General features: G+C 48.7%; 2 protein-coding genes across 5 annotated transcripts; one reads left to right on the forward strand and one right to left on the reverse strand.

The window, feature by feature from the left end:
- Positions 1–125: 125 nt before the first annotated feature.
- LOC137603870 (protein ILRUN-like) lies at positions 126–5,983 on the reverse strand. 2 transcript variants are annotated; one of them, XM_068327697.1, is made up of 5 exons: positions 5,683–5,983; positions 3,695–3,849; positions 3,411–3,608; positions 2,405–2,724; positions 126–1,555 (listed from the first exon to the last, which is right to left on the reverse strand). In XM_068327697.1, the coding sequence occupies exons 1-5, from the start codon at positions 5,838–5,840 to the stop codon at positions 1,520–1,522; spliced, it is 867 nt and encodes a 288-aa protein (XP_068183798.1). In that variant the 5' UTR covers positions 5,841–5,983; the 3' UTR covers positions 126–1,519. The 2 variants fall into 2 exon arrangements, with proteins under 2 accessions (XP_068183798.1, XP_068183806.1); XM_068327705.1 differs by lacking the exon at positions 5,683–5,983 and adding an exon at positions 5,327–5,664.
- On the forward strand, positions 5,893–27,649 carry bltp3a (bridge-like lipid transfer protein family member 3A). Of its 3 annotated transcripts, XM_068327678.1 has the most exons (22): positions 5,893–6,023; positions 9,656–9,730; positions 10,195–10,458; positions 12,797–12,959; positions 14,113–14,151; positions 14,369–14,460; positions 14,557–14,746; positions 14,839–14,979; positions 15,066–15,236; positions 15,554–15,734; positions 15,816–15,902; positions 17,705–17,875; positions 17,996–18,138; positions 18,481–18,640; positions 20,920–21,113; positions 21,203–22,341; positions 22,470–22,624; positions 22,854–22,990; positions 23,166–23,316; positions 24,164–24,393; positions 24,473–24,667; positions 25,638–27,649. In XM_068327678.1, the coding sequence occupies exons 3-22, from the start codon at positions 10,415–10,417 to the stop codon at positions 25,752–25,754; spliced, it is 3,900 nt and encodes a 1,299-aa protein (XP_068183779.1). In that variant the 5' UTR covers positions 5,893–6,023; positions 9,656–9,730; positions 10,195–10,414; the 3' UTR covers positions 25,755–27,649. The 3 variants fall into 3 exon arrangements, with proteins under 3 accessions (XP_068183779.1, XP_068183786.1, XP_068183770.1); XM_068327685.1 differs by lacking the exon at positions 5,893–6,023 and having other exon boundaries at positions 8,709–9,730; positions 12,582–12,959; XM_068327669.1 differs by lacking the exon at positions 5,893–6,023 and having other exon boundaries at positions 8,709–9,730.

The raw sequence follows: 27,649 nt of genomic DNA on the forward strand, positions 1-27,649 counted from the left end.
TGCTGCCTGAGTCATGTGGTTTTTGTTTCGGTTGTGAAGACATTTGGTGGACGGATGAACACACAAACAGATAATTACATCACCGCTTCACTGAGGTAAAATATTTAAGGATGAAGCCAAAAACGTGAGTTTTCAGTGAGATTTAATCATACAAACATTCATCAAACTCGCAGGAACAAGAGCTTTTTCCTCTCTCACCAATGTGCTGTTTGAGTCTAACGCCAACTGATTCATTCTGCAGGGTGTCCAGCGGACGCTTCACACACACACAGAAGAACACACACGCTGCTCTTCATGGATGACGTGGACACAGGCGGTGTGTTGTGGAAGTTCAGTTCACCTGTGCAGGTGGTCTGACACTCTGGGACCAGAGATAAGGTCAGAGCTGATGAGCCCTTCAGACTTAACGGTACTGCCGAGATAACCATAAGCAGTTAGAGGTCACATGACTCACAGGAAAGACGAGCCGTTTAGTGCAAATCAACCTGCAGCGTGAAAATGGATGAAACCTGACGAGACGTTTAGGAACACTGTCGATTGAACATTTGTTGTGAATATCCCAGCGTAATTTCAACGGGACAAACGGGAAATCAGAAGAATGACATGATTGATGAAGCTGATTGGTGAAAACTGATGTTCCCCAAAACATTTCACATTAAACATTCAAAAAATATGTTAAATTTATGATGAAACGGAAGCCCAGGACAGATTTACAATGAAAATCTAGAGCGAATTGAGATCGAGGTAAAGTAACATCTGAATGGTCGTTTGTAAGGCGTGAGTTTTATGATAATGATTAATACTAATCTTAAGCCAATCACAGATCAGAGCTCATTATCGTCACGTTCAGAGTGATGCCGACTCCCTCCAGTGGGTAAAGACTGCTTCACAGTTGAACCGCCAGTGCTGGGGGAGGGTCACCATCGATTCGCACCAGTCAGGTTCAGAAAAGAAACTGATAAACGTGCTTTCAATGCATTTCAATGCTTTCAGGAAGTTGCAAAAAAAAAAAAAAAAAGAAAAAACCAAAATGAAGGACAGACGTTGAATGGTGTGTTTCTCAGACGTTTGTCGTATTAGGTTTTTGTCACGGGGGAAACGATCAAGAAGCAGAGCAGAAACTGGAGAATCAGTTGGCAGAATCAATGGCTTTTCTCCCTATCAGTTGCACAAGCACACACAAACAATTTTCACAAAAGCACACTCCCCTCATTTTTATCATTTGCACTCCGACAACTAAAAAAATCTGAAAGAAAATGAAAGTCATCACTCAGAAAGGTTCGTAGCACTCATCTTTAAGTTAGCATTCACGCGTGCATACAGTGGGTGGAAGGGTGTGGTTTGAGCTGCACGTCAGAACGTTGGCCTCCGGTTTCTTAGTGGAGCTGGACTTTGCATGAAGTTGTTTTTTAAATGATGGAGCAGACTCAGCTCGCCGCAGAGAAATCCTCTTCTTATTTGGTGTGAAAGCCTCCAGAGGAACAGTTTAGGGCCGCTTCACGGTGACAAGTCCTGTGATTTAAGAGTGGCCAAAAGGAGACGGCTCCTGGATACCCTGCAGGGAACACGATTAAATTAAACAGGTCAGAAACTCTAACGTCTTTACTTCTGTGTGTGTTTGTCAGTCCTGCAGCATGAGAAAATAAACCAGTCGTATCAGTGAAATAAAGTAAAGCTAAGCCGGTCAGAGTCAAGTTTTGGCAGCATTCTGCACAACGCTGTTCACTTCTGTTTGCATGTGTGGCAGCTCTTCACCCTGACTCCACTGCGGTTTTGCAATATAAAAATATTGAATGAGGCTACTGATTGTTGATCAAGAGAAGAATGACACTGGTTTTGCACCAACCCCCCGTCCTACGGTACCCATCCAGTGGTTTAGCCACAGTGGGCTGATAGTGGAGGCAGAGGGAGTGAGCTGGGTACAGAAACAACCTGTGACCAAGTGTTTGCTCTCGTGCAACGAGTTTGCACACTTGCAGCGAAAGCTCCTATATAATAAATATTGTTAGATATGAGAATTTTTAAAACTCTAAATTATTGGTCTCAACAGAACACATCCCTCTGGGTTCAACCCACACCCGCAGCTCTGTTCTGTCCAGTAATTCTGGTTTGCTGGTCCACTATTTACATAATCTGAGCTAATTAGACAAATAGAAATGAGAAAATATTAATTAAACAAATAAAAGATTAGCAACAGGTTGACTTACTAGAGTTCTGCTTCCCATCAACGGACACAATTTTAAATATGTAACCATATAGTCAGTTTTTTATAGAAAGCAAGAATTTTTTTTCTACCTGAGAGAATTTCAGGGTTTTCTTTTATTATACTGATGAAATTAAACCCCCAATGCCTCCAAACCCGATTCCCTCGTAAGGAGACCCCCGGCCCGTTGATGCATCTCACCTGGTTATAAGAGACTACCGATAGATTGTTCTGTAGACTGGTCGCTACTAAATCCACAGAGCTGTGTGAAAGTCCATTCTGATCCTGCTGCAGCTGGTTGGGGCTGCCCTGCCAATGTTCCTCTGTTACCCTGTGACCGCTGGCATCATGGAGGCTGTTGCTGTTGGGGCACTTGTTCTTTTCTGGTGAAGCAAAGGGGTTGTAGTCTCCTTCCAGGTGGCGGTGAGGTTGAGTGTTGAACTCAGCTTGGAAGGAAGAAAGCTGTTGTGTGACGCCGAGGAGGCCTCCGACTTCCACACTGAGGATCACCCAGATCACGTCTGTCCAAAGAAACAGCGTGTTATAATACAGGAACACCACACAGGAGGTGTACGGTGTGTTATAACACCACACAGGAGGTGTACAGTATGTTATAACACCACACAGGAGGTGTACGGTGTGTTATACCACCACACAGGAGGTATACTGTGTGTTATAACACCACACAGGTGGTGTACAGTGTGTTATAACACCACACAGGAGGTATACTGTGTGTTATAACACCACACAGGTGGTGTACGGTTCGTTATAACACCACACAGGAGGTGTACGGTGTGTTGTAACCCCACACAGGAGGTGTACGGTGTGTTACAACATTACATAGGAGGTATACTGTGTGTTATAACACTACACAGGAAATTTACAGAGTGTTATAACACTCCAAAGGAGTTATACGGAGGTATATAGTTATAACACTACACAGGCGGTATACAGTGTGTTATAACACTATACAGGGGGTAGACTGTGTGTTATAACACTACACAGGAGGTGTACAGTGTGTTATAACACTACACAGGAAGTATTTTGTGTGTTATAACACTACACAGGAGGCATACGATGTGTTATAACACTACACATGATTGAATGATCTTTTTGTCAATCGAGTAACTTATTATTTAACTAATGACTAATCCTTTTAGTATTTATATCCTGAAAACCAATAATGGCTCCATTTGGTGGCCCTCACCTCCGTAGTAGAGCCCCGTGGCCGTGCACATCCTCCACTGGCCCTGGTACATGCCAGGAGACGCAGGACTCTGCATCTGAACGCTGACATCGGCCATCTCCTGAGGGTCCAACGACCGGACCATCACCATGTTTACGTGCCCAAACTGATCTCCCCCCACATACTTCAGACACACCCCAGGAGGCCACGTCTCTGCACCTGGAAAACACACACCACACACTCCTTTAGGCTGAACTCAACATGAAACGCTCAAGTCATTCATCAGCTTCTATCAAGGGACTCGCCTGTGTTCTGTATCCTCCAGGTCTTGGTGAACGGTGTGTCTGGCGGGACTGATTCACCTTCACCAATAGTCACATCCCGCACAAAAGACATGCAAGGTGCACTGATGTTGGGACTCTCAAAATCGTAGTAGGCGCCGATGGCTGCCTGTAAATTCCTGAGAACAGAAGGGACATTTCAACTTGATAAGAACCTGGAGTGGAACCATCACCACCCAACACTAGTTTTCACAGGATGAAATGTGTAAATAACTGTCATATAATGATATACCATTTTTTAGTGCAACACATTTGAGTCTTGACTATTTGGATGTGTCAAAATGGTCAACTTTATAGTCTAGATAACATGTGTCAAACTCAAGGCCCAGGAGCCAAATGTGGCCCACGGGAGCATAAAGGTCAGAGTGTCTAAAAATAAATACTGTAGGTCAAAAGTGTACTTTGACCAAAAACTACATTTCCCACAATGCAGTAATTAATCCAGTTTTAACACTGTCAAAATCATTTTGAACAAAGTTAATGTCCTAACTTGTGTCTGATGTTATTTTTCTTTATTGATTGATAGTTTGATCCTTGATTGATGGACTTCTGTGGGTTTAATAACCTGACAAATGAAAAGGATTTATGTTAGAACAGAGAAACAAACAAACATGTTTTTTCTGTCTAACTGTAATGTTTGGAACTAGAATCAGTCATAAATTCAGTTATTTAACATTAAGGAGTAGTTACATTTAGTTACATTACACTGAGTTACATTTAGTTACATTTATTAGTTACATTAAGGAGTAGTTACATTTAGTTACATTACACTGAGTTACATTTAGTTACATTTATTAGTTACATTAAGGAGTAGTTACATTTAGTTACATTACACTGAGTTACATTTAGTTACATTTATTAGTTACATTAAGGAGTAGTTACATTTAGTTACATTACACTGAGTTACATTTAGTTACATTTATTAGTTACATCTGGCCCTTTGAGGACAGCCGTGATGCTGATGTGGCCCCCAGTGGAAACGAGTTTGACCCCCCCCCGGTCTAAATGAAACAGATTTGTGACGTTTCAGTGACAACAGGTATATTATGACAATGTTTAGGGACCATGAGACTGAGTGAGAGCTGCTGGGACCTGCTGGACACCCATCAAGTAGTTCTTATATTTAGAAAGTACTTACACGGCATCACGTGACACCACCACTCTGCCGGTGAAGTGACCGGTAGTACACACATTATGTATTTGTCAACAGATGACGTCAGCATCTCTCGCCCCACACTAACCCCCCTGCCTGCTAATGTTTTCCTGTTTGTGTTTTCTCTCGTTGCCATGGCGATCATCTCATCAGTCTCATTTAGCGAAACATTCTCAGCAGGCCCGAAGCTGAGGTGAACATTCACCAGGATTACGTAACGACTGAGCCCGACCGTCTGACGTAATCATGTCGGTTTGTTGCGTCATCACCGGGAGCGACCCTCCCCGGTGGTCGTCAAGGAGAGGTCGACGTCCCGTTTGATCGAGTTGACGGTCGATAACGGATCGATGTGAGAGTGTTCGATCCGGAACCGACGTGAATAAAAACAGTGAGCGTCACACAGGAGCCATCGTGACGTCATAGCGGCTGGCCCGAACACGAACCGAGTAGAAACCACAAACATGTTCCCACGCAGCGTCCACGGGACGCGTCCTCCCCGGTGTCAGAGCTGCGCTCGGACTTTAACGCGTCTTTCTGCAGCCGTCCGGAGCCCGACGGGCGGCCGGGGGGGGAGCCCCGTGACTCAGCGAACCGACGCGTCCCCCCCCCGGAGTCCGCGGCTGTCAACACGGCGGCTTCCCCCATCACGGCTAGCATGTTAGCTCCGGAGACTAATAAACGCTTCTGTCCAGTTCCCCCGGCCACAGAGCGCTGCAGCGGGGGGACACCCGGCGACAGGCCGCGGCGGTCGGGCTCCGAGCCGCAGCCGCTCAGCGGCCCGACGGGGCCTCGGGCTCACCAGTTCGTCATGTCCAGGAAGAAGGCGCATCCGGCGGGGTTCAGCTGGAACCCGAGCAGCCTCTGGAATTCCGATATCAGGATGTCTTTGTCCGTCGTGCCCATGCAGCTGAACTTCTGCATGAGCTCCTGGTCCAGGTCCAGGTCCATGCTCTCCATCGCGGCTTCGCCCGGAGACCGGAGGCGGCTGTGCTCTTAATTTAGTCCGAGGCCTCAAACTGTCATAACAAAACTCAGCAGCGGAGCCCAGTGCGCATGCGCACCAGCCCCGAGCCGAGGGCCGCTCCGGTGCACCTGCAGGACGGACGCTGCCCACAGGATGCGCCGCTGCCCGTTATTACGGTAACGAGCACGTAGTTAACGTCAGAGTCACGGAGTTCGGCTGTTATTACAACACAGAAAATCATCCGAGGCACAAAATAGTCCCAAAGTCACTGCAGTTACGATGGAGACGCTGTTACTAAAATACATGTATAATACAGTATATAATATTTAGAATTAAATGTAGCCACAAGAGGACACCAGCCAGTGTCTTATTGTGCCCGGATACATACAGAGGGTTGCGTCAGGAAGGGCATCCAGCATAAAACTTTTGCCGAATCAAACATGCGAATCAAACCTATGACTTCCATACCGGATCGGTCGAGGCCCAGGTTAACAACGAACGCCATCGGCGCTGTTGACCTACAGGGCGCCGGTGGAAATTAGACTACTGTTGGTCGAAGAAGGAGAGGAGGAACGTATGTTTGTAGGAAGAGAGAGAAGAGGAACACCAAGAGTATAGGACTGAGAGTAGGGACGTTGAATGTTGGAACTATGACAGGAAAAGGTAGAGAGTTGGTTGACATGATGCAGAGGAGGAAGGTAGACATACTGTGTGTCCAGGAGACCAGGTGGGAAGGTAGCAAGGCTAGAAGTTTAGGAGCAGGGTTCAAGTTGTTCTATCATGGTGTAGATGGGAAGAGAAATGGAGGAGGAGTTATCTTGAAGGAGGAGTTTGTTAGGAATGTCCTGGAGGTAAAAAGAGTGTGAGATAGAGTGATGAGTCTGAAGCTAGAAATAGAAGGTGTGATGTTCAATGTTGTTAGTGGGTATGCTCCACAGGTAGGATGTGAGCTGGAGGAGAAGGAGAAATTCTGGTCGGACTTTGATGAAGTGATGCAGAGCAGACCTAGAAGTGAGAGAGTTGTCATTGGAGCAGACTACAATGGACATGTTGGTGCAGGAAACAGAGGTGATGAGGAGGTGATGGGCAGGTTTGGTATCCAGGAGAGGAACGCAGAAGGACAGATGGTAGTTGACTTTGCAAAAAGGATGGAAATGGCTGTAGTGAATACTTTCTTCCAGAAGAGGCAGGAACATAGGGTGACCTATAAGAGTGGCGGTAGGAACGCACAGGTAGACTACATCTGGTGTAGACGGTGTAACCTGAAGGAGATCAGTGACTGCAAAGTAGTGGTAGGTGAGAGTGTAGCCAAACAGCATAGGATGGTGGTGTGTAGGATGACTCTGGTGGTGAGGAAGATCAAGAGGGCAAAGGCAGAGCAGAAGATGAAATGGTGGAAGCTGAAAAAGGAAGAGTGTTGCGTGACTTTTAGGAAGGAGTTAAGACAGGCTCTGGGTGGTCAGGAGGTGCTTCCAGATGACTGGACAACTACAGCTAATGTGATCAGGGAGACAGGTAGGAGAGTACTTGGTGTGTCATCTGGAAAGAAAGTAGATAAGGAGACTTGGTGGTGGAATGAGGAAGGTAGAGGTAGCAAAGGCCAAACAAGAAGCTAATGATGACTTGTATGCTAGGTTGGACAGTAAGGAGGGAGAGACTGATCTATACCGGTTGGCCAGACAGAGAGATAGAGATGGGAAGGACGTGCAGCAGGTTAGGGTGACTAAGGATAGGGATGGAAGTCTATTGACAGGTGCCAGTAGTGTGATGGGAAGATGGAAAGAGTACTTTGAAGAGTTGATGAACGTGGAAAATGAGAGAGAACAAAGACTAGAAGAGGTGACTGTTGTGGACCAGGAAGTAGCAAAGATTAGTCAGGATGAAGTGAGGAGGGCACTGAAGAGGATGAAGAGTGGAAAGGCAGTCGGTCCTGATGATATACCTGTAGAGGTATGGAAGTGTCTAGGAGAGGTGGCAGTAGAGTTTCTGACTGGGTTGTTCAACAGGATCTTAGATAGTGAGAAGATGCCTGAGGAATGGAGGAGAAGTGTGCTGGTGCCCATTTTTAAGAACAAGGGAGATGTGCAGAGTTGTGGCAACTACAGAGGAATAAAGCTGATGATCCATACAATGAAGTTATGGGAGAGAGTAGTGGAAGCTAGACTAAGGGCAGAAGTGAACATTTGTGAGCAGCAGTATGGTTTCATGCCAAAAAAGAGTACTACAGATGCAGTATTTGCTTTGAGGATGTTGATAGAGAAGTACAGAGAAGGCCAGAGGGAGCTGCATTGTGTTTTTGTAGATCTGGAGAAAGCTGATGACAGGGTGCCCAGAGAGGAACTGTGGTATTGTATGAGGAAGTCTGGAGTGGCAGAGAAGTATGTTAGAGCGGTGCAGGACATGTATGAGGACTGTAAGACAGTGGTGAGGTGTGTGTAGGTGTGACAGAGGAGTTCAAGGTGGAGGTGGGACTGCATCAGGGATCAGCTCTGAGCCCCTTCTTGTTGCTATGGTGATGGACAGGCTGACAGACCAGGTCAGACAGGAATCTCCATGGACTATGATGTTTGCAGATGACATTGTGATCTGCAGTGAGAGCAGGGAACAGGTGGAGGAGAAGCTAGAGAGGTGGAGGTTTGTCCTGGAAAGGAGAGGAATGAAGGTTAGCCGCAGTAAGACAGAGTACATGTGTGTGAATGAGAGGGACCCAAGTGGAAGAGTGAGGTTAGAGGGAGAAGAGATCAAGAAGGTGGAGGATTTGAAGTACTTAGGGTCAACAGTCCAGAGCAATGGAGAGTGTGGAAAAGAGGTGAAGAAGCGTGTCCAGGCAGGATGGAACGGGTGGAGGAAAGTGTCAGGTGTGATGTGTGATAGAAGAGTTTCAGCTAAAATGAAAGGAAAGGTGTACAAAACTGTGGTGAGACCAGCGATGTTGTTTGGTCTAGAGACAGTGTCACTGAGGAAAAGACAGGAGACAGAGCTGGAGGTAGCAGAGATGAAGATGCTGAGGTTCTCTCTGGGAGTGACCAGGAAGGATAGGATCAGGAATGAGTCCATCAGAGGGACAGCACATGTTAGAGGTTCTGGAGATAAAGTCAGAGAGGCCAGACTGAGATGGTTTGGACATGTCCAGAGGAGAGATAGTGAATATATTGGTAGAAGGATGCTGAGTTCTGAACTGCCAGGCAGGAGGCCTGGAGGAAGACCAGAGAGGAGGTTTATGGATGTAGTGAAAGAGGACATGAAGGTAGTTGGTGTGAGAGAAGAGGATGAGAAGACAGGGTTAGATGGAGGACACTGATTGGCTGTGGAGACCCTGAAGGGAAAAGCCCAAAGGAGGAGAAGAAGATATATTGAGAATTGGTTTTATTTTCAGGAAAACGCTTTAACAGCAACATTTAATGTTATATTTAAAGACTTTTAGTCTTCATATATCAGCAGCAGATTGACATTCACATTCATTTATGTTTCTCTCAAGGTTTTCTAAAACCAGTCACAGCTGTGGAGGCATTGGTTTTGTGTTTTATGTGTGAGGTTTTGATTGGTATGTTTATGCGCAGATGTATGTATGTATCGTTGTTCATATTTTCTTTGATCAGAAATTTTAATCATGGTTTTCTTGTGTTTTATGTAATGTCTTGTTTTTTAGATCTGGACCTTCAGTCTGTAATAAAGTTTTTCTTGCTTTGTTAAAAATGAATTTAAACTTCCATGATTTAAGGTATTTTTTTTAGAATTAACTTGATTGTATTATATCAAATAGTTGCTCACAATGATGTTTGCCTTAATCAGCAAATATGTTCAACAGTAAGTTTTGACAGCGTGTTTGTAGTCGGCAGCAGGAAGCTGGAACACCTCAAGGGAATCCACACAGATGAAAGAGGTGAGGTATGAGCAGTAAAAAAAAAGTTAAATGTGTGTCATAAGTGTTAGGAGGTCATTTATGATTGCTCCTAAATTTCCCTGGGATAAAGAAAGTATATCTTCACATTTTAACTTTCTCCATCTGCTTGGGTTGCATGCTACTATAATTTGAAAGGAATGCAGTCTGATTAATTTTACTGCTATTACCCCTCAGCAACATGTCAATGTACACGGTATACGGCAATTTACTATATACTACTGGAGTAAACAGTGATATCGAGATGCAAACACACCACTTTACAGTAACCACTGTACAAGATTCAGTGCCTAAATTTTATGAGAAATATTTGGTATTAATATGTAATATTTAATAATAAATATCTTAAATAATAATAATGATTATTATTATTATTATTATTATATTGTTGAAATTATGAAACATTAAAAAATAAAATAAATTAAAAAATGTATTTGGTCTTTCAGTCTGCCGTGTCCCGATCAGCCAGCAGGGGGCAGCGCTGCTCCGTCTTTCTGTTAGCTGCTAACAGCTAACAGCTAGCGGCTAGCTGCTAGCCTCGGCGCAGCCGCGCGGCCATAAGATGCGCTCGGCGGAGGCTGCGTGCGGCTCCGGGATGTCTCCGCGCTAGTCGGGGCTGATCTCACCGGGAAACCCGCCGCGGCGCTCCGGCGGACACCGGCAGACATGGCGGGGCTGATCAAGAAGCAGATCCTGAAACATTTGTCCCGGTAAGCGGCGCGTTTACGGTGCGCGTTCTCCGGTTAGCCCGGCCGGTGCTGCCCGCGGTGTGTCGGTGGTATGACCGGCCGGGTCATACCACCGACACACCGGGTTTGTGTCCGGTGGCTCGTCGGTGCTCCACATGTTCTAATGGACCACCATGGTGGTCCATGGTGGTCTATGATGATCATGGTGGTCCATGGTGGTCCATGGTGATCCATGGTGGTCCATGGTGGTCTATGATGATCATGGTGGTCCATGGTGATCCATGGTGGTCTATGATGATCATGGTGGTCCATGGTGATCCATGGTGGTCTATGATGATCCGTGGTGATCCATGGTGATCCATGGTGGTCTATGATGATCCATGGTGGTCCGTGGTGATCCATGGTGGTCTATGATGATCTTGGTGGTCCATGGTGACCCATGGTGATCCATGGTGATCATGGTGGTGCATGGTGAACCCACACAGGCATCTTCATGGTGGTGTCCTCCAGGATGGATGGACCTCACCTGGATCTGTTGGGTCCGTGTTCCTCTGGTTCCTCCAGCATCTTCTCCTCATGTGGCTCCACGTGTTCTGTGTCAGAACGTTTGTTTTAATGTGCTTTGATTCAATCAGTCAAATAATTATTTGCACCAAACAGTGCATCGTGAACATTAGTGATGGTCACTGGAGGAGCTGCTGCTGTTCTTAATAGAGCACATGTGTCAAAACTCAAGGCCCGGGGGCCAAATGTGGCCCTCCACATCATTTAACGTGGCCCCCGAGAAAATAAAAGGTCAGCGTGTCTAAAATAAATAAACAATAAATAAACAAAAGTTTGTTTTGACCAAAAACTACATTTCCCACAATGCAGTAGTTCAGCCCATTCTAGCTCTGACTAAACGTAGTGAACAAAGTTAACATCCTAAGTTGTGTCTGATGTTATTTTTCTTTATTGATTGATAGTTTGATCCTTGATTGATGGAGTTCTGTGGTTTTAATAACCTGACAAATGAAAAGGATTTATGTTAGAACAGAGAAACAAACAAACATGTTTTTTCTGTCTAACTGTAATGTTTGGAACTAGAATCAGTCAGAAATTCAGTTATTTAACATTAAGGAGTAGTTACATTTAGTTACATTACACTGAGTTACATTTAGTTACATTTATTAGTTACATTAAGGAGTAGTTACATTTAGTTACATTACACTGAGTTACATTTAGTTACATTTATTAGTTACATTAAGGAGTAGTTACATTTAGTTACATTACACTGAGTTACATTTAGTTACATTTATTAGTTACATTAAGGAGTAGTTACATTTAGTTACATTACACTGAGTTACATTTAGTTACATTTATTAGTTACATTAAGGAGTAGTTACATTTAGTTACATTACACTGAGTTACATTTAGTTACATTTATTAGTTACATTAAGGAGTAGTTACATTTAGTTACATTACACTGAGTTACATTTAGTTACATTTATTAGTTACATTAAGGAGTAGTTACATTTAGTTACATTACACTGAGTTACATTTAGTTACATTTATTAGTTACATTAAGGAGTAGTTACATTTAGTTACATTACACTGAGTTACATTTAGTTACATTTATTAGTTACATTAAGGAGTAGTTACATTTAGTTACATTTATTAGTTACATCTGGTCCTTTGATTACAGCCGTGACGCTGATGTGGCCCCCGGTGGAGATGATTCTGACCCCCCTGTAATAGAGAACCAGAAACTCCAAACATTTCTTCTGTTTTCTGGTGTGTTTTTAATTAAAATCTGTCTACTTTTGACAAAGTTTATCAAATATCTTCTTAACCTCGGTGAGCGTAGGAATGTCAGTTCCCCTGACCCGTGTTAATCTGAGTTCTTAGCGTGTTTTACTGGTTGTATGAACAGTGACACCACCACGTCCTGCAGTAGCCCCAGCTCTACTGTACATGTTCATTATAAATACCACAGGAACACTTAGGAAACCATCAGAACACACATTGATGCTGTTTCTGTTCTGGTGCATCTCAAATATTCCAAAGCCAGTTTTCAGGGGTTAATGTGATTTTTTAAAAGATGAAATTAACCCTTCAGCTGCTGCTTTGTTGTTCTACGGTCACGTCATGTGTTAAATGTCCAGGAGAACTACACCAGGCTCTAATGTGAACTAACTGGATGGACTGAGCCACAGTCGGACGTGATTAACCTCCACATGTGTCTGTTAAGTATGACAGGTCTCCTGTCAGCGGTCGTGATGCTTAACGCTGTCGGGCTGTGGCTTCTCCTGGCTGCACAATTGAATTATGGGTATTTCTGACGTCAGGTCTGATCTTGGCTCCTGGTTCCTCTCCTCAGGTTCACCAAAAACCTGTCCCCAGACAAGATCAACCTGAGCACGCTGAAGGGGGAGGGCCAGCTGTCCCACCTGGAGCTGGACGAGGACGTCCTGCAGAACATGCTGGACCTGCCCACCTGGCTGGCCGTCACGCGTGTTTACTGCAACAAGGCCGCCATCAGGGTGCGTCCCCGACCCGTCAGACCTGAACGTGTGGCGGGTCTGGTGGGGCGGGGCAGGCGTCTGTTAGACACACAGCTGCATCATCCACATAGAAACAACAGCTAATCTGCTCACTCATGTCCACCAGGGGCACACGGTCACTGTGGAGAGGAGGATTGTGGGTAATGATGAGATAAGCACCGCTGGAGGCTCAGGGGGAACGTTATGACCCTCCAGACGCTCTGACTGATAACAGAGACACATGAGTCAGAGGAGCGTGGGGTCGATGTCATCACGGGTCCATTGGTGTCCGGATTAGTGCCTGTTTAAAACAACGTCTTTAAATTCACCAGTAGACTCACAATCCTCTGGTTTAAGAACATTCTGCTTATTGTATAGGAATATTTACAGCTCATCTCTATCTAGAAGTAGCTCGACCCTGACAGACGTGTGCATCGCTCCATGTTGACATTATCTGTGGTTATTATGGGCTGTAGTGGTTTTAGCACTAAAAGTGAAGGTCAGTTTTTTATCATTTGATTAATGTCTACTGTCATCCTTTCTCGTGCAGACGGGCGTTAATGGAGTGACTCACTGTAGCTCGTCATGCAGTCTGATTCCTATCATTATTTTACTTTTATTTCTCCATCAGCCTTTATTTCCCATCACCTCCACTTGTGATGTCATATTGTCATCAGCATCTATTATTTTGTTGGTTTTTCCTCCAGATTACATCAAAAATTCCAGATGGATTTTTATGAAACGTAGAATCCGATAAATAGAGTCTGGAATAAAGAGGCTGATCCAGGAAAACCATTTTTTTCACTTCCTTTAAACGCTGAGGGCAGCGGGTTTGATGTCAGGGACATGTCTGGTCTTGTTGGAGATGAGATTGGGCTTTAGTTTAGTAGATTAGGTCAAAAGGACCCTCAGGTTTTGTTGTTTAAAACCTGGAACATGTTCATTTATCTTATTATATCAAATAAATGAAGATGAACAAGTGATTGTTGAGCAGAAACGTGACGTGAGTCCAAGTCCTGGTTGTGTAACGCTGTGACAGTGGATAATGAGCACTGCAGAATGGTGTGTGTGTGTGTGTGTGTGTGTGTGTGTGTGTGTGTGTGTGTGTGTGTGTGTGAGAGAGACTGACTGGACCTTGTGGCTCTTTTTTTAGATCCAGTGGACGAAGCTGAAGACGAGCCCCATTTGCCTGGTAAGACTTCCTGTCACTCTGCAGAGCTCTGGTGTGTGTGTGTGTGTGTGTGTGTGTGTGTGTGTGTGTGTGCGTGCGTGCGTGCGTGCGTGCGTGCGTGCGTGCACGTGCGTGCGTGCGTGCGTGCGTGCGTGCGTGCGTGTGTGTGTGTGTGTGTGATGGTTGTCCTGACGGACTCGTCCGGTTACTTCTGACTGTTTCCTGTTTCCTGTTGTAGTTCCTGGATAAGGTGGAAGTGGAAATGAGGACGTGTGAGGAGCCCCGCCCCCCTAACGGTCCGTCCCCTATCGCCATCACAGCGGGACAGAGGTAAGACGCCGGCTAGTTCCACCTGTGCAGGTGACGGTGATGATGTCATTGCGTGTGACCGCCGCCCCCGGTGATGATGTCATCGTGCGTTGACAGTGAGTACGGCTTTGCGGAGAAAGTGGTGGAGGGCATGTCGGTGCGGATCAACACCATCACCATCCAGGTGCACGCCCGTGCGTTCCACGCCTCCTTCGAGCTGTGGCAGCTGCAGGGCAACAGCCTGAACCCCCAGTGGCAGCGCAGCGACCTCCGCAACACCCGGGTCAGCGACCCCCAGAGGGGCGAGGTACGTCGCCGCGTGGCTCCGGGGTGTGTGTGTGTGTGTGTGTGTGTGTGTGTGCCGCGCCGCCGGGTTGGCTCACCTGCCCGTGTCACCAGGTGCTGACGTTCAAGGAGATCAACTGGCAGACGCTGAGGATCGAGGCGGACGCCATCGAGGGCAACGACCAGGACCTGGGGAGCACGCCGCTGCGCCTCATCACCAACCAGGGACGCATCCGCATCGCCCTGAAGCGCAGGGTAGGGTCGCCCCCCCCGCCCGATTGGTTCTGATGGGCTGATTGAACTGGACGCGTGTGAGTAACGTGTTCTGGTGGCGTGTGCAGATGAAGGACTGTAACGTTCTGGCCTCCAAGCTGCTCTTCATCCTGGACGACCTGCTGTGGGTTCTGACCGACTCGCAGCTGAAGGCCATCGTCCACTACGCCAAGTCCCTGAGCGACGCCATGGAGAGGTCGGCCCAGCAGAGGAAGAGCCGGACCGCCGCGTCGCTGCAGGTCGGATTAGATTAGATTAGATGTACCTTAATCTGGGTTCAGGAGTGGGAGGAGCAGAACAGAGGGGTGTTCATTCTGATGTCCTCCAGACCCCCCCCACTTCTATCTGTCTTTTCTTTCTGTTCTCAAACAATCCCATGATGCTTTGCTCAGAGGTGAACTCTGACATGTCTCATCATGAACTGCTGCAACTTCCTCTGATTGGCTGGATTGGTCGTCATGACGATAGATTCCACGATCCGTTGGTTTTCCTCGTCCTCCTGATGGACTCTCACATCCTTCTTCTCGTTGACCTTTCCCCCTCCTCTCTGTTCCAGACTGCTCCTCCGTCTCCTGGCCTCCACAGCCTGTGGTCGGAGCCCCCACCCGCCCCCACCAGCGCCCCCACCAACATGAGTCAGTACTTCGACCTCTACGATGTCAAGGAGTCGTCTTACCACACGTTCATCTCCCGTTTGGACTTACACATCTGTAACGACAGCTCGTCAGCGGACGGAGGTTAATAAGCCTCTATGTAGGGGGTGGGGGGTGGGGGGTGGACATGAATACTGTTTAACAGCTTCATGGGATGTTTCTCAGATGAAGCCCCCCCACCAGGGATGCAGGGCGCCATGCAGCTGACGTTCAGGAAGCTGGGCTTTGACTTCTACCCCGTCCACCGACCCGGTGAGTATCCCGCCTTCCTGCCCCAGCTGTGAACAGGATACCTACTGGGGTAGAATAACAGGCTGGGAGGGGGCAGTGCTCCAGTACCTGGAGGGTGAATGTAGCCCCACCCAGTCTGCCTCAGATCTGGATACGACCAGTTAAACAGGTTAACAAAAGACCGTGAGTCTCTGGGACACCAGCTGTAAATGTTCCTCATCCAGCAGAAAGATTCAGTGTGTTCTGATCTGGAGCCAGTTTCTGGTCACCAGACTCACCTGTGTGACTCACCTGTGTGACTCACCTGTGTGACTCACCTGTGTGATTCACCTGTGTGACTCACCTGTGTGATTCACCTGTGTGATTCACCTGTGTGACTCACCTGTGTGACTCACCTGTGTGACTCACCTGTGTGACTCACCTGTGTGATTCACCTGTGTGACTCACCTGTGTGATTCTGTCTGATTAAAATCCACCAATCAGCAACAGGTGTGCTGGTTCTAAGCTGCAGTGAGAGAGGAGTTAGTTCGACCCCCCAGAGAACAAGAAGAGTCCTGTTGGGTTTGTCTGTCTGTTAAAACATTTTGGAACGTCTGCTGGTGGGATTAACAGATAGACTAATAAAGGGTGATTGATTGATTGATTGATTGATTGATTGATTGATTGATTGATTGATTGATTATCACCATGCCTCTGAAAAAGATGAAAAAGAAAAACCAAGTGACAATGAATAAAAAACAATCAAAAGTAAATCAAGAAAAAGAGACAGATATTACTACAGGTATTACTACAGGTATTACTACAGATATTACTACAGATATTACTACAGGTATTACTACAGATATTACTACAGCTATTACTACAGGTATTACTACAGGTGTTACTACAGGTATTACTACAGATATTACTACAGGTAATACTACAGATATTACTACAGGTATTACTACAGGTATTACTACAGATATTACTACAGATATTACTACAGGTATTACTACAGATATTACTACAGATACTACTACAGGTATTACTACAGGTGTTACTACAGGTATTACTACAGGTATTACTACAGCTATTACTACAGGTATTACTACAGGTGTTACTACAGTATTACTACAGATATTACTACAGATATTACTACAGGTGTTACTACAGGTATTACTACAGGTATTACTACAGGTATTACTACAGGTATTACCACAGATATTACTACAGGTATTACTACAGGTGTTACTACAGGTATTACTACAGGTGTTACTACAGGTATTACTACAGGTATTACTACAGGTGTTACTACAGGTATTACTACAGGTATTACTACAGGTATTACTACAGGTATTACCACAGATATTACTACAGGTATTACTACAGGTGTTACTACAGGTATTACTACAGGTATTACCACAGATATTACTACAGGTATTACTACAGGTGTTACTACAGGTATTACTACAGGTGTTACTACAGGTATTACTACAGGTATTACTGTATGTGTGTGAAGGTTCTTGGTTCAGTGTCCAAAGGAGAAAATATGAATAAAAGGCAAAGAAAAATATTGAATGAAAAGAAAACTTTGAAGAAAAAAAACGAATACGTCTTTTTTTACTTCTAAAACAGTTTTTTAAACGACTTTCAGGCTTTAACATTTTTATAAAACTAATATATAATTTTACTCTTTTTTCTTTTTACTTAAACAGTTATGATGTTTATAATAAAAACATTAAATTAACAGTTTTAGGTTTTATATTGTACTATTGGTTAAACTCAAGGTCAGGTCAGTGTTCTGTGATCACCGGGGAATCATTGCTGTCTGCCGCCCCCCCCAGCTGACGGGTGTCGACACTGGGAGCGCCACAACGGAGCCATGGAGGCTCAGGCCCAGTGGGCCGCCAAGCTGCTGCAGGAGCACCAGAGGAGAGCTGAGGCTTCTGGGTTCCCCGGGCCCCACAGCGAGGGCCCCCAGCCGACCAAAGAGGCCCCCCCGAGGGCTGCTCCGGGTGAGGTCACCTGTTAGTGACGGATTCATCAGGATGGCATCAGATCAGAGTGGATGAGAAACATTCAGACCCAACATGTTAACACGTGTGCTTCCTGACACGCGTGTGTTCTGTGTTCAGAGGGACCGTCCAGTCCGAAATGGAACGCGTCCCGCCCCCCCCAGACGTCCAGGAGGAACTCCAGAGCGGCGTCTGGCTCCCGTGTCAGGAGGCTGAGGTCCAGCTGTGTGGTGGTCCGCATGGACGACATCAACGTCCACCAGGTGAGAGCCAATCAGCTGCTCCCATTCACTGGCAGGGAGGGGCTCTGATGGGGCAGGGAGGGGCTCTGATGGGGCAGGGAGGGGCTCTGATGGGGCAGGGAGGGGCTCTGATGGGGATCACACACATCATGACACGCAGTCCCGGTTTCAGGTTTGTTTTAGCTGTGAAGACGCTCTCAGTTCCTCTTCTGTCAGAGTAAGAACCCCCCCGGGGGTAAAGCTGAGCGTGTCTGCATTCCCACCTTCATACTGGGGTGTTTTCACTCTCGTGTGACGTGTTTAACTGTCGGTGACTCATCCAGTTTGTCTCCTTGGTCTCTGAACGTGCCCCCCCCCCCCCAGGTGTCGACTCGAGGCCGTCAGAACAAGAAGACTCAGTCTCTGCTGTCCTGCAGCCGCAAAGCTCTGAACCTGGCAGAGAACGTCCCAGCAGTTCACCTGCAGTTCACTGAGTACTACTGCCCCGACACCCCCGACACCCCCGGAACCCCCGGAGCCTCAGGTACCGTCTGTCACGTATCTACGGTAACCCCCCCTTACCACCCACCAAAAAACAATTCCACAATAGAACGAAAGAACAGTAATGTAGAAGTTATGACCCCCCCCAACTGAAACCTGAAGACTAAATATCTGTGATGTAGTGAAGCATCTTTAAGCGTGAATAAACGAGGGATTAGTGTACATGAACAGAGACCTGTGGGGGGGGGCGCTGTGTGTGTGTGTGTGTGTGTGTGTGTGTGGGGGGGGCGAACACATAAAACAGGTCTTTGTCATTTCTGATTATTCATGTTTTGCTTTGAATATTTCAAGGCCCCGCCCACACCTAGTGGATCGTTTGGTTGTTGCGGTTACGCCTTTCAGCTACGTGTGTGTGACCCGCGTTTACGTGTGTGTGACCCGCGTTTACATGTGTGTGACCCACGTTTACGTGTGTGTGACCCACATTTACGTGTGTGTGACCTGCGTTTACATGTGTGTGACCCACGTTTACGTGTGTGTGACCCGCGTTTACTTGTGTGACCCGCGTTTACGTGTGTGACCCACGTTTACGTGTGTGACCCACGTTTACGTGTGTGACCCGCGTTTACGTGTGTGTGACCCGCGTTTACGTGTGTGTGACCCGCGTTTACGTGTGTGTGACCTGCGTTTACGTGTGTGTGACCCGCGTTGACATATGTGTGACCCACGTTTACGTGTGTGTGACCCGCGTTTACGTGTGTGTGACCCGCGTTTACATGTGTGTGACCCGCGTTTATATGTGTGTGACCCGTGTTTACGTGTGTGACCCGCGTTTACGTGTGTGTGACCCGCGTTTACGTGTGTGTGACCCGCGTTTACGTGTGTGTGACCCGCGTTTACGTGTGTGTGACCCACGTTTACGTGTGTGTGACCCGCGTTTACGTGTGTGTGACCCGCGTTTACGTGTGTGACCCACGTTTACGTGTGTGACCTGCGTTTACGTGTGTGTGACCCGCGTTTACGTGTGTGTGACCTGCGTTTACGTGTGTGACCCGCGTTGACATATGTGTGACCCACGTTTATGAGTGTGTGACCCGCGTTTACGTGTGTGTGACCCGCGTTTACATGTGTGTGACCCGCGTTTACGTGTGTGTGACCCACGTTTACGTGTGTGTGACCCGCGTTTACATGTGTGTGACCCGCGTTTACGTGTGTGTGACCCGCGTTTACATGTGTGTTACCCACGTCTGTGTGTGTGTGACCCACGTTTACGTGTGTGTGACTCGCGTTTACGTGTGTGACCCGCGTTTACATGTGTGTGTGACCCGCGTTTACGTGTGTGTGACCCGCGTTTACGTGTGTGTGAGCCGCGTTTACGTGTGTGTGACCCGCGTTGACATGTGTGTGACCCGCGTTTACGTGTGTGTGACCCGCGTTTACGTGTGTGTGACCCGTGTTTACATGTGTGTGTGACCCGCGTTTACATGTGTGTGACCCGCATCTGTGTGTGTGTGACCCGCGTTTACGTGTGTGTGACCCGCGTTCACGTGTGTGTGACCCACGTTTACGTGTGTGTGACCCGCGTCTGTGTGTCTGTGACCCGCGTTTACGTGTGTGTGACCCGCCTCTGTGTGTGTGTGACCCGCGTTTACGTGTGTGTGACCCGCCTCTGTGTGTATGACCCGCGTTTACGTGTGTGTGACCCGCGTTTACGTGTGTGTGACCAGCGTTTACTAGTGTGTGACCCGCGTCTTTCTGTGTGTGACCCGCGTTTACGTGCGTGTGACCCGCGTTTACGTGTGTGTGACCCGCCTCTGTGTGTGTGTGACCCGCGTTTACGTGTGTGTGACCCGCCTCTGTGTGTATGACCCGCGTTTACGTGTGTGTGACCCGCGTTTACGTGTGTGTGACCAGCGTTTACTAGTGTGTGACCCGCGTCTTTCTGTGTGTGACCCACGTCTGTGTGTGTGTGACCCGCGTTTACGTGCGTGTGTGACCCGGCTCTATGTGTGTGTGACCCGCGTCTGTGTGTGTGACCCACGTCTGTGTGTGTGTGACCCACGTCTGTGTGTGTGTGACCCACGTCTGTGTGTGTGACCCACGTCTGTGTGTGTGACCCACGTCTGTGTGTGTGTGACCCACGTCTGTGTGTGTGTGACCCACGTCTGTGTGTGTGTGACCCACGTCTGTGTGTGTGTGACCCGCGTCTACATGTACACACAGAATGGGCGGAGCTAAAACCGGTTTTGTTCTGACATGTAACAGCTCCACACAGTCGTGACCGATGTTCAAGCAGCGTCTCTCCTCTGACCCCCCCTCCAGTGCCCACCCCCAGCCTGTACGCCCAGCTGAACGGCCTGACGCTGTGTGTGGACCCCCCCAGCGTGGTGTGGATCAGTCTGTTCTCCAGGGGGCTGCTGCACACGCTGGACCAGGTGAAGGCCTTCTACCACCTGCAGGACAGCAGCAGGACTGAGGAGCACCTGGACGTACGAGTGGACGGGGCGCAGCTGAAGGTGGGGGCGCTTCACACCTGGATGTCTCACACCTGGATGTCTCACACCTGGATGTCTCACACCTGATTGTTTCCTGTTCCCCCCCCCAGGTGGTGTTCCCTCTGGACTCCTCCATCCTGGAGCACCCGGAGCGCCCCCGGTCCCTGTGCCTCTCGGCCCCCCAGGCGACCCTGAGCAACACGCGCCTGTGCCCCCACGGCTCCAGAGCCGACCTCCTCAGCACCCTCCTCAGGTTCTCCAGCTGCCCCTTCTTCCAGGCCGCTGCTGCCCCCCCCTTCCCCAGAGACCGGAGGGCCTTCCAGCCCCTCCCAGCCGCCTTCCTGCACCACGCTCAGGAGAGCGAGGCCCCCCCCCTGGACGGGCGGCGGCTGCGGTCCCAGGACGTGTGGGCCCTCAGCCTGTCCCGGGTGGGGCTGGGATTCAATGGGGCCCGGCTCCCCCCAGGCAGGAGCCACGCCTTCGTGGAGCCGTTTTCCGTGTCCGTTTGGGCGTGTCAGCCTTCTGCCTGCCAGGAGGGGCCCCCGCCACCCCCCAGCGGGGCCCGCCCCCCCCCATCAGAGCAGACAGACGGTGTGTGTGCCTCCATCCACATCCTGGTCCACGCCGTCACCCCCCTGAGGCTGTGGCTCAACCACTACCAGTATGTGGCGCTGCTGCGCATGAGGGACGCCCTTTCCCGCCTGGGGGGCGAGCTGAGCCACGCCCAGAGCCACGTGACGCCGGCGGGGGGCCAGAAACCCTCCAGCGCCTGCGTCTCTCTCCTGATGGACTCGGCGGAGGTGGGTCTGCTGCTGCCCCCGGTGCCCTCAGAGCTGGGGGAAGAGGTGCCCCCCACCCCAGAGACGGACACCCCCAGCGTGTCGGACTCGGACGTCTCCCCCACTTGCCGCTCCGTGGACGTGGGGGTGGAGGAGAGCGGGGTCGAGAATGGCGTCTCCTCGCTGGACGAGCTGGACGGGGGGGTGGAGGAGGCATGTGAGGCCCTGGAGGAGGGGGCGGGGCCGGATGAAAGCCCCGCCCTCTCGGCCGGACCCTCCCCCGCCCTTTCCCGTGAGCCGTCCGCCTTCAGCCTGGAGGGGGAGCTGTCGAGCGCCATCAGCGTCACCAAAGACGCCACCAGAGACGCCCTCAGCGCCTCCCTGGGGGGGGCGCTGTCGCTCACCAGGGACGCCTTCAGCCTGCTGGGGCGGGGCGGGGGCGTGGGCCGGCTCTTCAGCCCCCAGGGGAGGTGAGAGCCCCCCAGCAACACCGTCACAGCCCCCAGGGCGTCGCCTCTCAACACCTGTGTGTGTGTGTGTGTGTGTGTGTGTGTGTGTGTGTGTGTGTGTGTGTGTGTGTGTGTGTGTGTGTTCACAGGGACCCGCTCCAGCGTTCAGACGACCTTCGCCCCCCCCTGAAGCCGTCGTTTTCCCAGCATTCCTTTGACAGCGCCGTGCTGGACGGCAGTCTGCCTGATGACAGTCAGTCGCTGGACGGAGACGCCGAAGGTCTGATGGTCCTGATGGAACCAGGTGCGTCAGGGTTCTTCTGGGTTCCTCTGGAGACGTTCCTCTGGAGACGTTACTCTGGAGACGTTCCTCTGGGGTTCCTCTGGAGACGTTCCTCTGGGGTTCCTCTGGAGACGTTCCTCTGGAGACGTTCCTCTGGAGACGTTCCTCTGGAGACGTTCCTCTGGAAACGTTCCTCTGGAGACGTTCCTCTGGGGTCCTCCCCTGCTTCAAGTCTGGTTTCTGTTCCCAGAGTCCGGCGTGGAGTCCCTGCGTCCCGACCACACCCCCGCTGCTCCAGGAAGTCCAGCTCCAGGGACGGAGGGGGGGTCATCAGCGGACCTCAGCAGCTCTCTGTCCCAAAGCACTGAAGACATGTCCCAGGATGAGGTGGGTCCTCATGGAGCTGAAGGGTGTGTGTGTGTGTGTGTGTGTGTGTGTGTGTGTGTGTGTGTGTGTGTGTGTGTGTGTGTGTGTGTGTGTGTGTGTGTGTGTGTGTGTGTGTGTGTGTGTGTGTGTGTGTGTGTGTGTGTGTGTGAGCTGATGTGTTCCTCTGGCCCCCCAGGCGTCGGTGCTGCTGCTGCTCCTCAGGGGGGCCGTCTGCTCCCTGGAGGTGAGGGGAGAAGATCAGGCTGTTAGTCTGGAGGTCCAGAGTCTGACCCCCCAGCAGATGGGAAACGTCAGGCTGTCAGAGCTGCAGGCTGGGCTCACACACGGTAACACACACTAACACACACACTAACACACACTAACACACACTAACACACACTAACACACACGGTAACACACACTAACACACACGGTAACACACACTAACACACACGGTAACACACACTAACACACACGGTAACACACACGGTAACACACACTAACACACACTAACACACACGGTAACACACACTAACACACAGTAACACACACTAACACACACAGTAACACACACACTAACACACACGGTAACACACATGGTAACACACACGTGGCCAACTCGTGATCTGATTGGCTATCACATCTGTCTGTTAACTGTATGTTCCCGGTCACTCTCAGGTCAGGGAGACCTGCATTCTAGATCCTGAAGGTCCTGGGCAGATTTCATTCAACCTGGTAACACAAGCTAGCTGAATTCTGATTGGATAAAACCCCTCTAACCTAAAATAGAACACTGACCCAGTCTTGTATTAGGTTATATCCCAGTGTGTGTATATATATACTGTATATACTGTATATATTATATATATATATACACACACAGTATATTTAATGCATTAATTATATTTTAATGCATTTAAGGAAAATGCATTAAAATATAATGAACTTTTATCATAAACGTCATGATTTCTGGTTATGTTAGACCAGCAGAGAAGGCCTTGCTGGTCCTGACTGCCCACCACTGTGTAACACACATGCTAACACACACACACACGCTAACACACACACACTAACACACACGGTACACACACTAACACACTAAAACACACGGTAACACACACACGGTAAACCGTGCTGAAACTTGATGTGACCTAAATCTTCTTCCTGACACCCCCCCCCCCGTCCCCTCTGCAGCTCCAGCCACGCCCATCCAGAAGCCGGGCGACAGGAAGTCACCGGCGCTGTGCCTGCGGGCGGAGGCGGGGCCAGAGTCTGCGGGCCTCCTGGAGGCGGGGCTGAGGGACTGCCGGGCGGAGCTGCTGGCCTCCACCCTGGCCAACATCGGCCCCTTCCTGGAGGACGAGTTCAGCGCCGACGGCCAGCCAATCAGATTACAGATGAGCAACGTCAGCGTCACCGTGACGGTGAGCTGATGGTGCTGGGTCAGCATGGTTCTGGTCCGGTCACCCGGGTAACCGTCAGGACCCTGTGTTCCCCTTTCAGAACGACGGCCCTAAAGTCTACCCCACCGCCCCCCAGCCTGTCCCCGCCTCCTTCAGGGTGGATCAGCTGCTGCTGGAGCGCGGCGACGACGGCGTCATGAGGCTCACAGGTCCTAGGGGGGCCTCAGACCCTGAAGCCTCGGTGGGGGCCCCTGGGGGGGCCTCAGACTCGGACGGCTCCTGCTCCGCTCTGCAGGTAGGAGTCTGGGGATGTGCCTGTGGCGGCGGGCGACGCCAGGAATTCACACAGGAATGTAGAAACTCTGACGTCACAACTCCTACATGTGGCTGACATACACACACACACACACACACACACACACACACACACACACACCCCAAACCTGAGAGTGACCTCACTGATAGCTTTGTGCTAACGTCAGTGGTAGCTCAGGAATCCCGTGAACAAAAGGAGCTCTTTGCTTAGTGGTGTGTGTGTGTGTGTGTGTGTGTGTGTGTGTGTGTGTGTGTGTGTGTGTGTGTGTGTGTGTGTGTGTGTGTGTGTGTGTGTGTGTGTGTGTGTGTGTGTGTGAATATCAACTCCATGGACCATGAGGCCATGGGGCTGATGTGACCCCCGTTTGGCTCCGTGACCCAAGAACTAACCTAAGTAGGTTTGAAACCAATCAGTTTTTGAACAATCGAGGTTATATACTATTAATAGAACCTAATTAGGCTTTTATAAGTTTTGTACTAATTCACTAGGTTTTAAATTATTTAACATAAACGTTGTATTTATATTTACGTTATTATTTATGTTTATTGTTTATGTTTACACTGTATGTTTGCACTTTTACACCAATCCTGCTCTTTTACACCAATCCTGCTCTCTGTGCTGTCCATTGCCCCTTAGGGACTAATAAAGTTTTTCAAATTTTAAATTGAATTTGAGATCAAGATGAGCTAAGGCGAGCTAAAGCAGGACGAGCTAACGCGAGCTAAAGCAGGACGAGCTAGCCCGTGCTAAAGCAGGACGAGCTAACGTGGGTTTAAGCAGGACGAGGTAACGCGAGCTAAAGCAAGACGAGCTAACGCGTGCTAAAGCAGGACGAGCTAACGCGTGCTAAAGCAGGACGAGCTAACGCGAGCTAGGGCAGGACGAGCTAACGCGTGCTAAAGCAGGATGAGCTAACCCGTGCTAACGGTCCTCTCCTCCTGCGTTCCAGAGGCGGGCCCTGGAGTCCCAGCTGTCGGCGGCCCAGGCGGCCCTCAGCGAGGCCCTCGGCGACAAACAGCGCCTCCTGCTGGAGATCAGGAGACACGACCCCACGTTCACGCTCTGATTGGCTCCACGTGTCCGTGTCCGTTCACCAGGAGGAGTGACGGGTGAACGGAGCTGTGAGCGTGTCGGTCACACGCGTGTGTGAAGCTGTCTGGATCACTTCCTGTTTGTGTTAACAGCTGGTGAACCAGCTGAAGCTGCATTGATGGTACGACTTCTGTGTAGACTCACTAAACCCAACCCCTGAAGTCATTGTGATCACCCAGCATGCACTGGGGCCGGTTTCACCTCGTGTTGATATGTTACAGGTGCCAAAACCTCTTCTTCTGTCGAGCCGACACTGCCAGACAGGAACAAACACAACGTAGGTCAGGTGTGTTCAGGTGTCATAGCGACAGGATCAGCTGTTACGTACCGTCATCACGTAGGTCACCAGGTTGGAAAGGTGCTCATTCACACCTTCAGTCAGTGTTATTTTAAGTGTTTCATCATGAAACCTTCTTCCCTCCAGTATTCTGACGGCGTCAGTCGTTCTGCTCTCCGTTTTAAAGAGTAGATCGGTTACCATGGTGATGATGCTGTAGCTCCCTTAATGATTGAACCTGTTTGTTCTTACCTGTATGTGAACATTTATATGTTGTGTTAGGAGCAGGAGAGCTGAACTCGTCCACTTGTTACACGTATTTATATTTGCAGTGCGTCTTTTATTTGTTAGAACAGATTCTTCATGCTGTATTAAAGCCATATCAATGTTCAGACAATATTCATATTTAAAAAGAAGCTGCACTGGTAACATATGCACGCGTGTGAATGAAGACGTTCACTAGAAACGGATCTTTTTCAGTGTTTATCCTCGTCTGGTCCAGATTGTTTGTGTCCGACCAGCTTCCATTCAACTTTTTGCCACTTTCTCTTTTCTATGCACACATTTATTATTTGCATGGATTTGTTTATTAGTGACATTTTAGCAGCATAACTTCCAATTTATGAATATGTTTAATGAAAAACCTCTTTTTGAGCCTCATTTGTACAAAAGTTCCCCACAGTCGCCTTTGAAAACAAGTTTAATGGATGCACAGCTGTTCACTGGGGAGCCCCCTGCCGGCTGGAGAGTGTCAGTGCACCCACTATTCAAACCATCATCTTTACCTGTATTTTTACTTTTATTGTTCAATCTTTTTCAGTTTGGTGTCCATGCAAGTTATGAATGACAGAATTATGTTCTTAAGGAGGATTGTAAACTATTCAAGCAATAGAGAAACTGCTTTAGTGGAACCAAAACACGACAAAAAGGTGACGAATTCTTCCATTTCTTAAGATGACTGTCAGAGAAAAAAAAAATCACGTTTCCAGGTTTTTGTTCTTTTGTAAGCTGCATGTGTTCTGTACATATCAGAATAATACTGCATATATACTGCCTTTTAACCTCAGTCTCAGCTGTAGTTGTGGTACCAGCATTCCTTTCAGTTGTTTTTGCATGGCCTTACATGTAGCCGTAATGTTTATTCACCTTCCCTCTCCTCAGTCTGGCTTCGGTGTGAAGGAGCATCCCTTCTCCTCAGCCAGGCTGGTGCTCAGAGCTCCTTCTGCTCACAAGAAGTCAGGTAGATGGAGGGGAAGCAGGACTCACTTGAGTCTCCAGTGAAAACATTTACCACTGGAAAGCAGACGCTTGTACTGGAGTGACGTACTGTATGGTTTATGCCTTGTGAATTACTTGCACTCGTGTGATGAATTCACTAGAATTTGCACTTGTTTTAATGTAAATCACTGTAAAGGATTACAGAAGGGTCCTCGTCAAATGTTCCTGTGATGCAAACGTTGAAGACCCTGCAGACAGTGTGTTGTCAGTTGTGTAGTTTAATTTTTGTAATGTCTTCACTTCATTGAGGCTAAAATGAATTTGGTTCTGTGAACCAAAGCTAATGGGTGAAAAAATAAATGGTTAGTTGCTGG

This window comes from Antennarius striatus, chromosome 2, assembly GCF_040054535.1.
Source record: "Antennarius striatus isolate MH-2024 chromosome 2, ASM4005453v1, whole genome shotgun sequence".
Taxonomy (NCBI): Eukaryota; Metazoa; Chordata; class Actinopteri; order Lophiiformes; family Antennariidae; genus Antennarius; species Antennarius striatus.

Bases quoted from the DNA above. Each gene is read 5' to 3' on its own strand.
- bltp3a (XM_068327678.1), top strand. From the start codon at position 10,415: ATGGCGGGGCTGATCAAGAAGCAGATCCTGAAACATTTGTCCCG. The intron at 22,342-22,469 runs GTGAGAGCCCCC...GTGTGTTCACAG, and splicing joins CTCTTCAGCCCCCAGGGGAG to GGACCCGCTCCAGCGTTCAG. The intron at 24,394-24,472 runs GTGAGCTGATGG...TTCCCCTTTCAG, and splicing joins ACGTCAGCGTCACCGTGACG to AACGACGGCCCTAAAGTCTA.
- LOC137603870 (XM_068327697.1), bottom strand. From the start codon at position 5,840: ATGGAGAGCATGGACCTGGACCTGGACCAGGAGCTCATGCAGAAGTTC. The intron at 3,850-5,682 runs GTGAGCCCGAGG...TTCTGTTCTCAG, and splicing joins TTCCTGGACATGACGAACTG to GAATTTACAGGCAGCCATCG. The intron at 1,556-2,404 runs GTGAGATGCATC...TGTTCCCTGCAG, and splicing joins CGGTAGTCTCTTATAACCAG to GGTATCCAGGAGCCGTCTCC.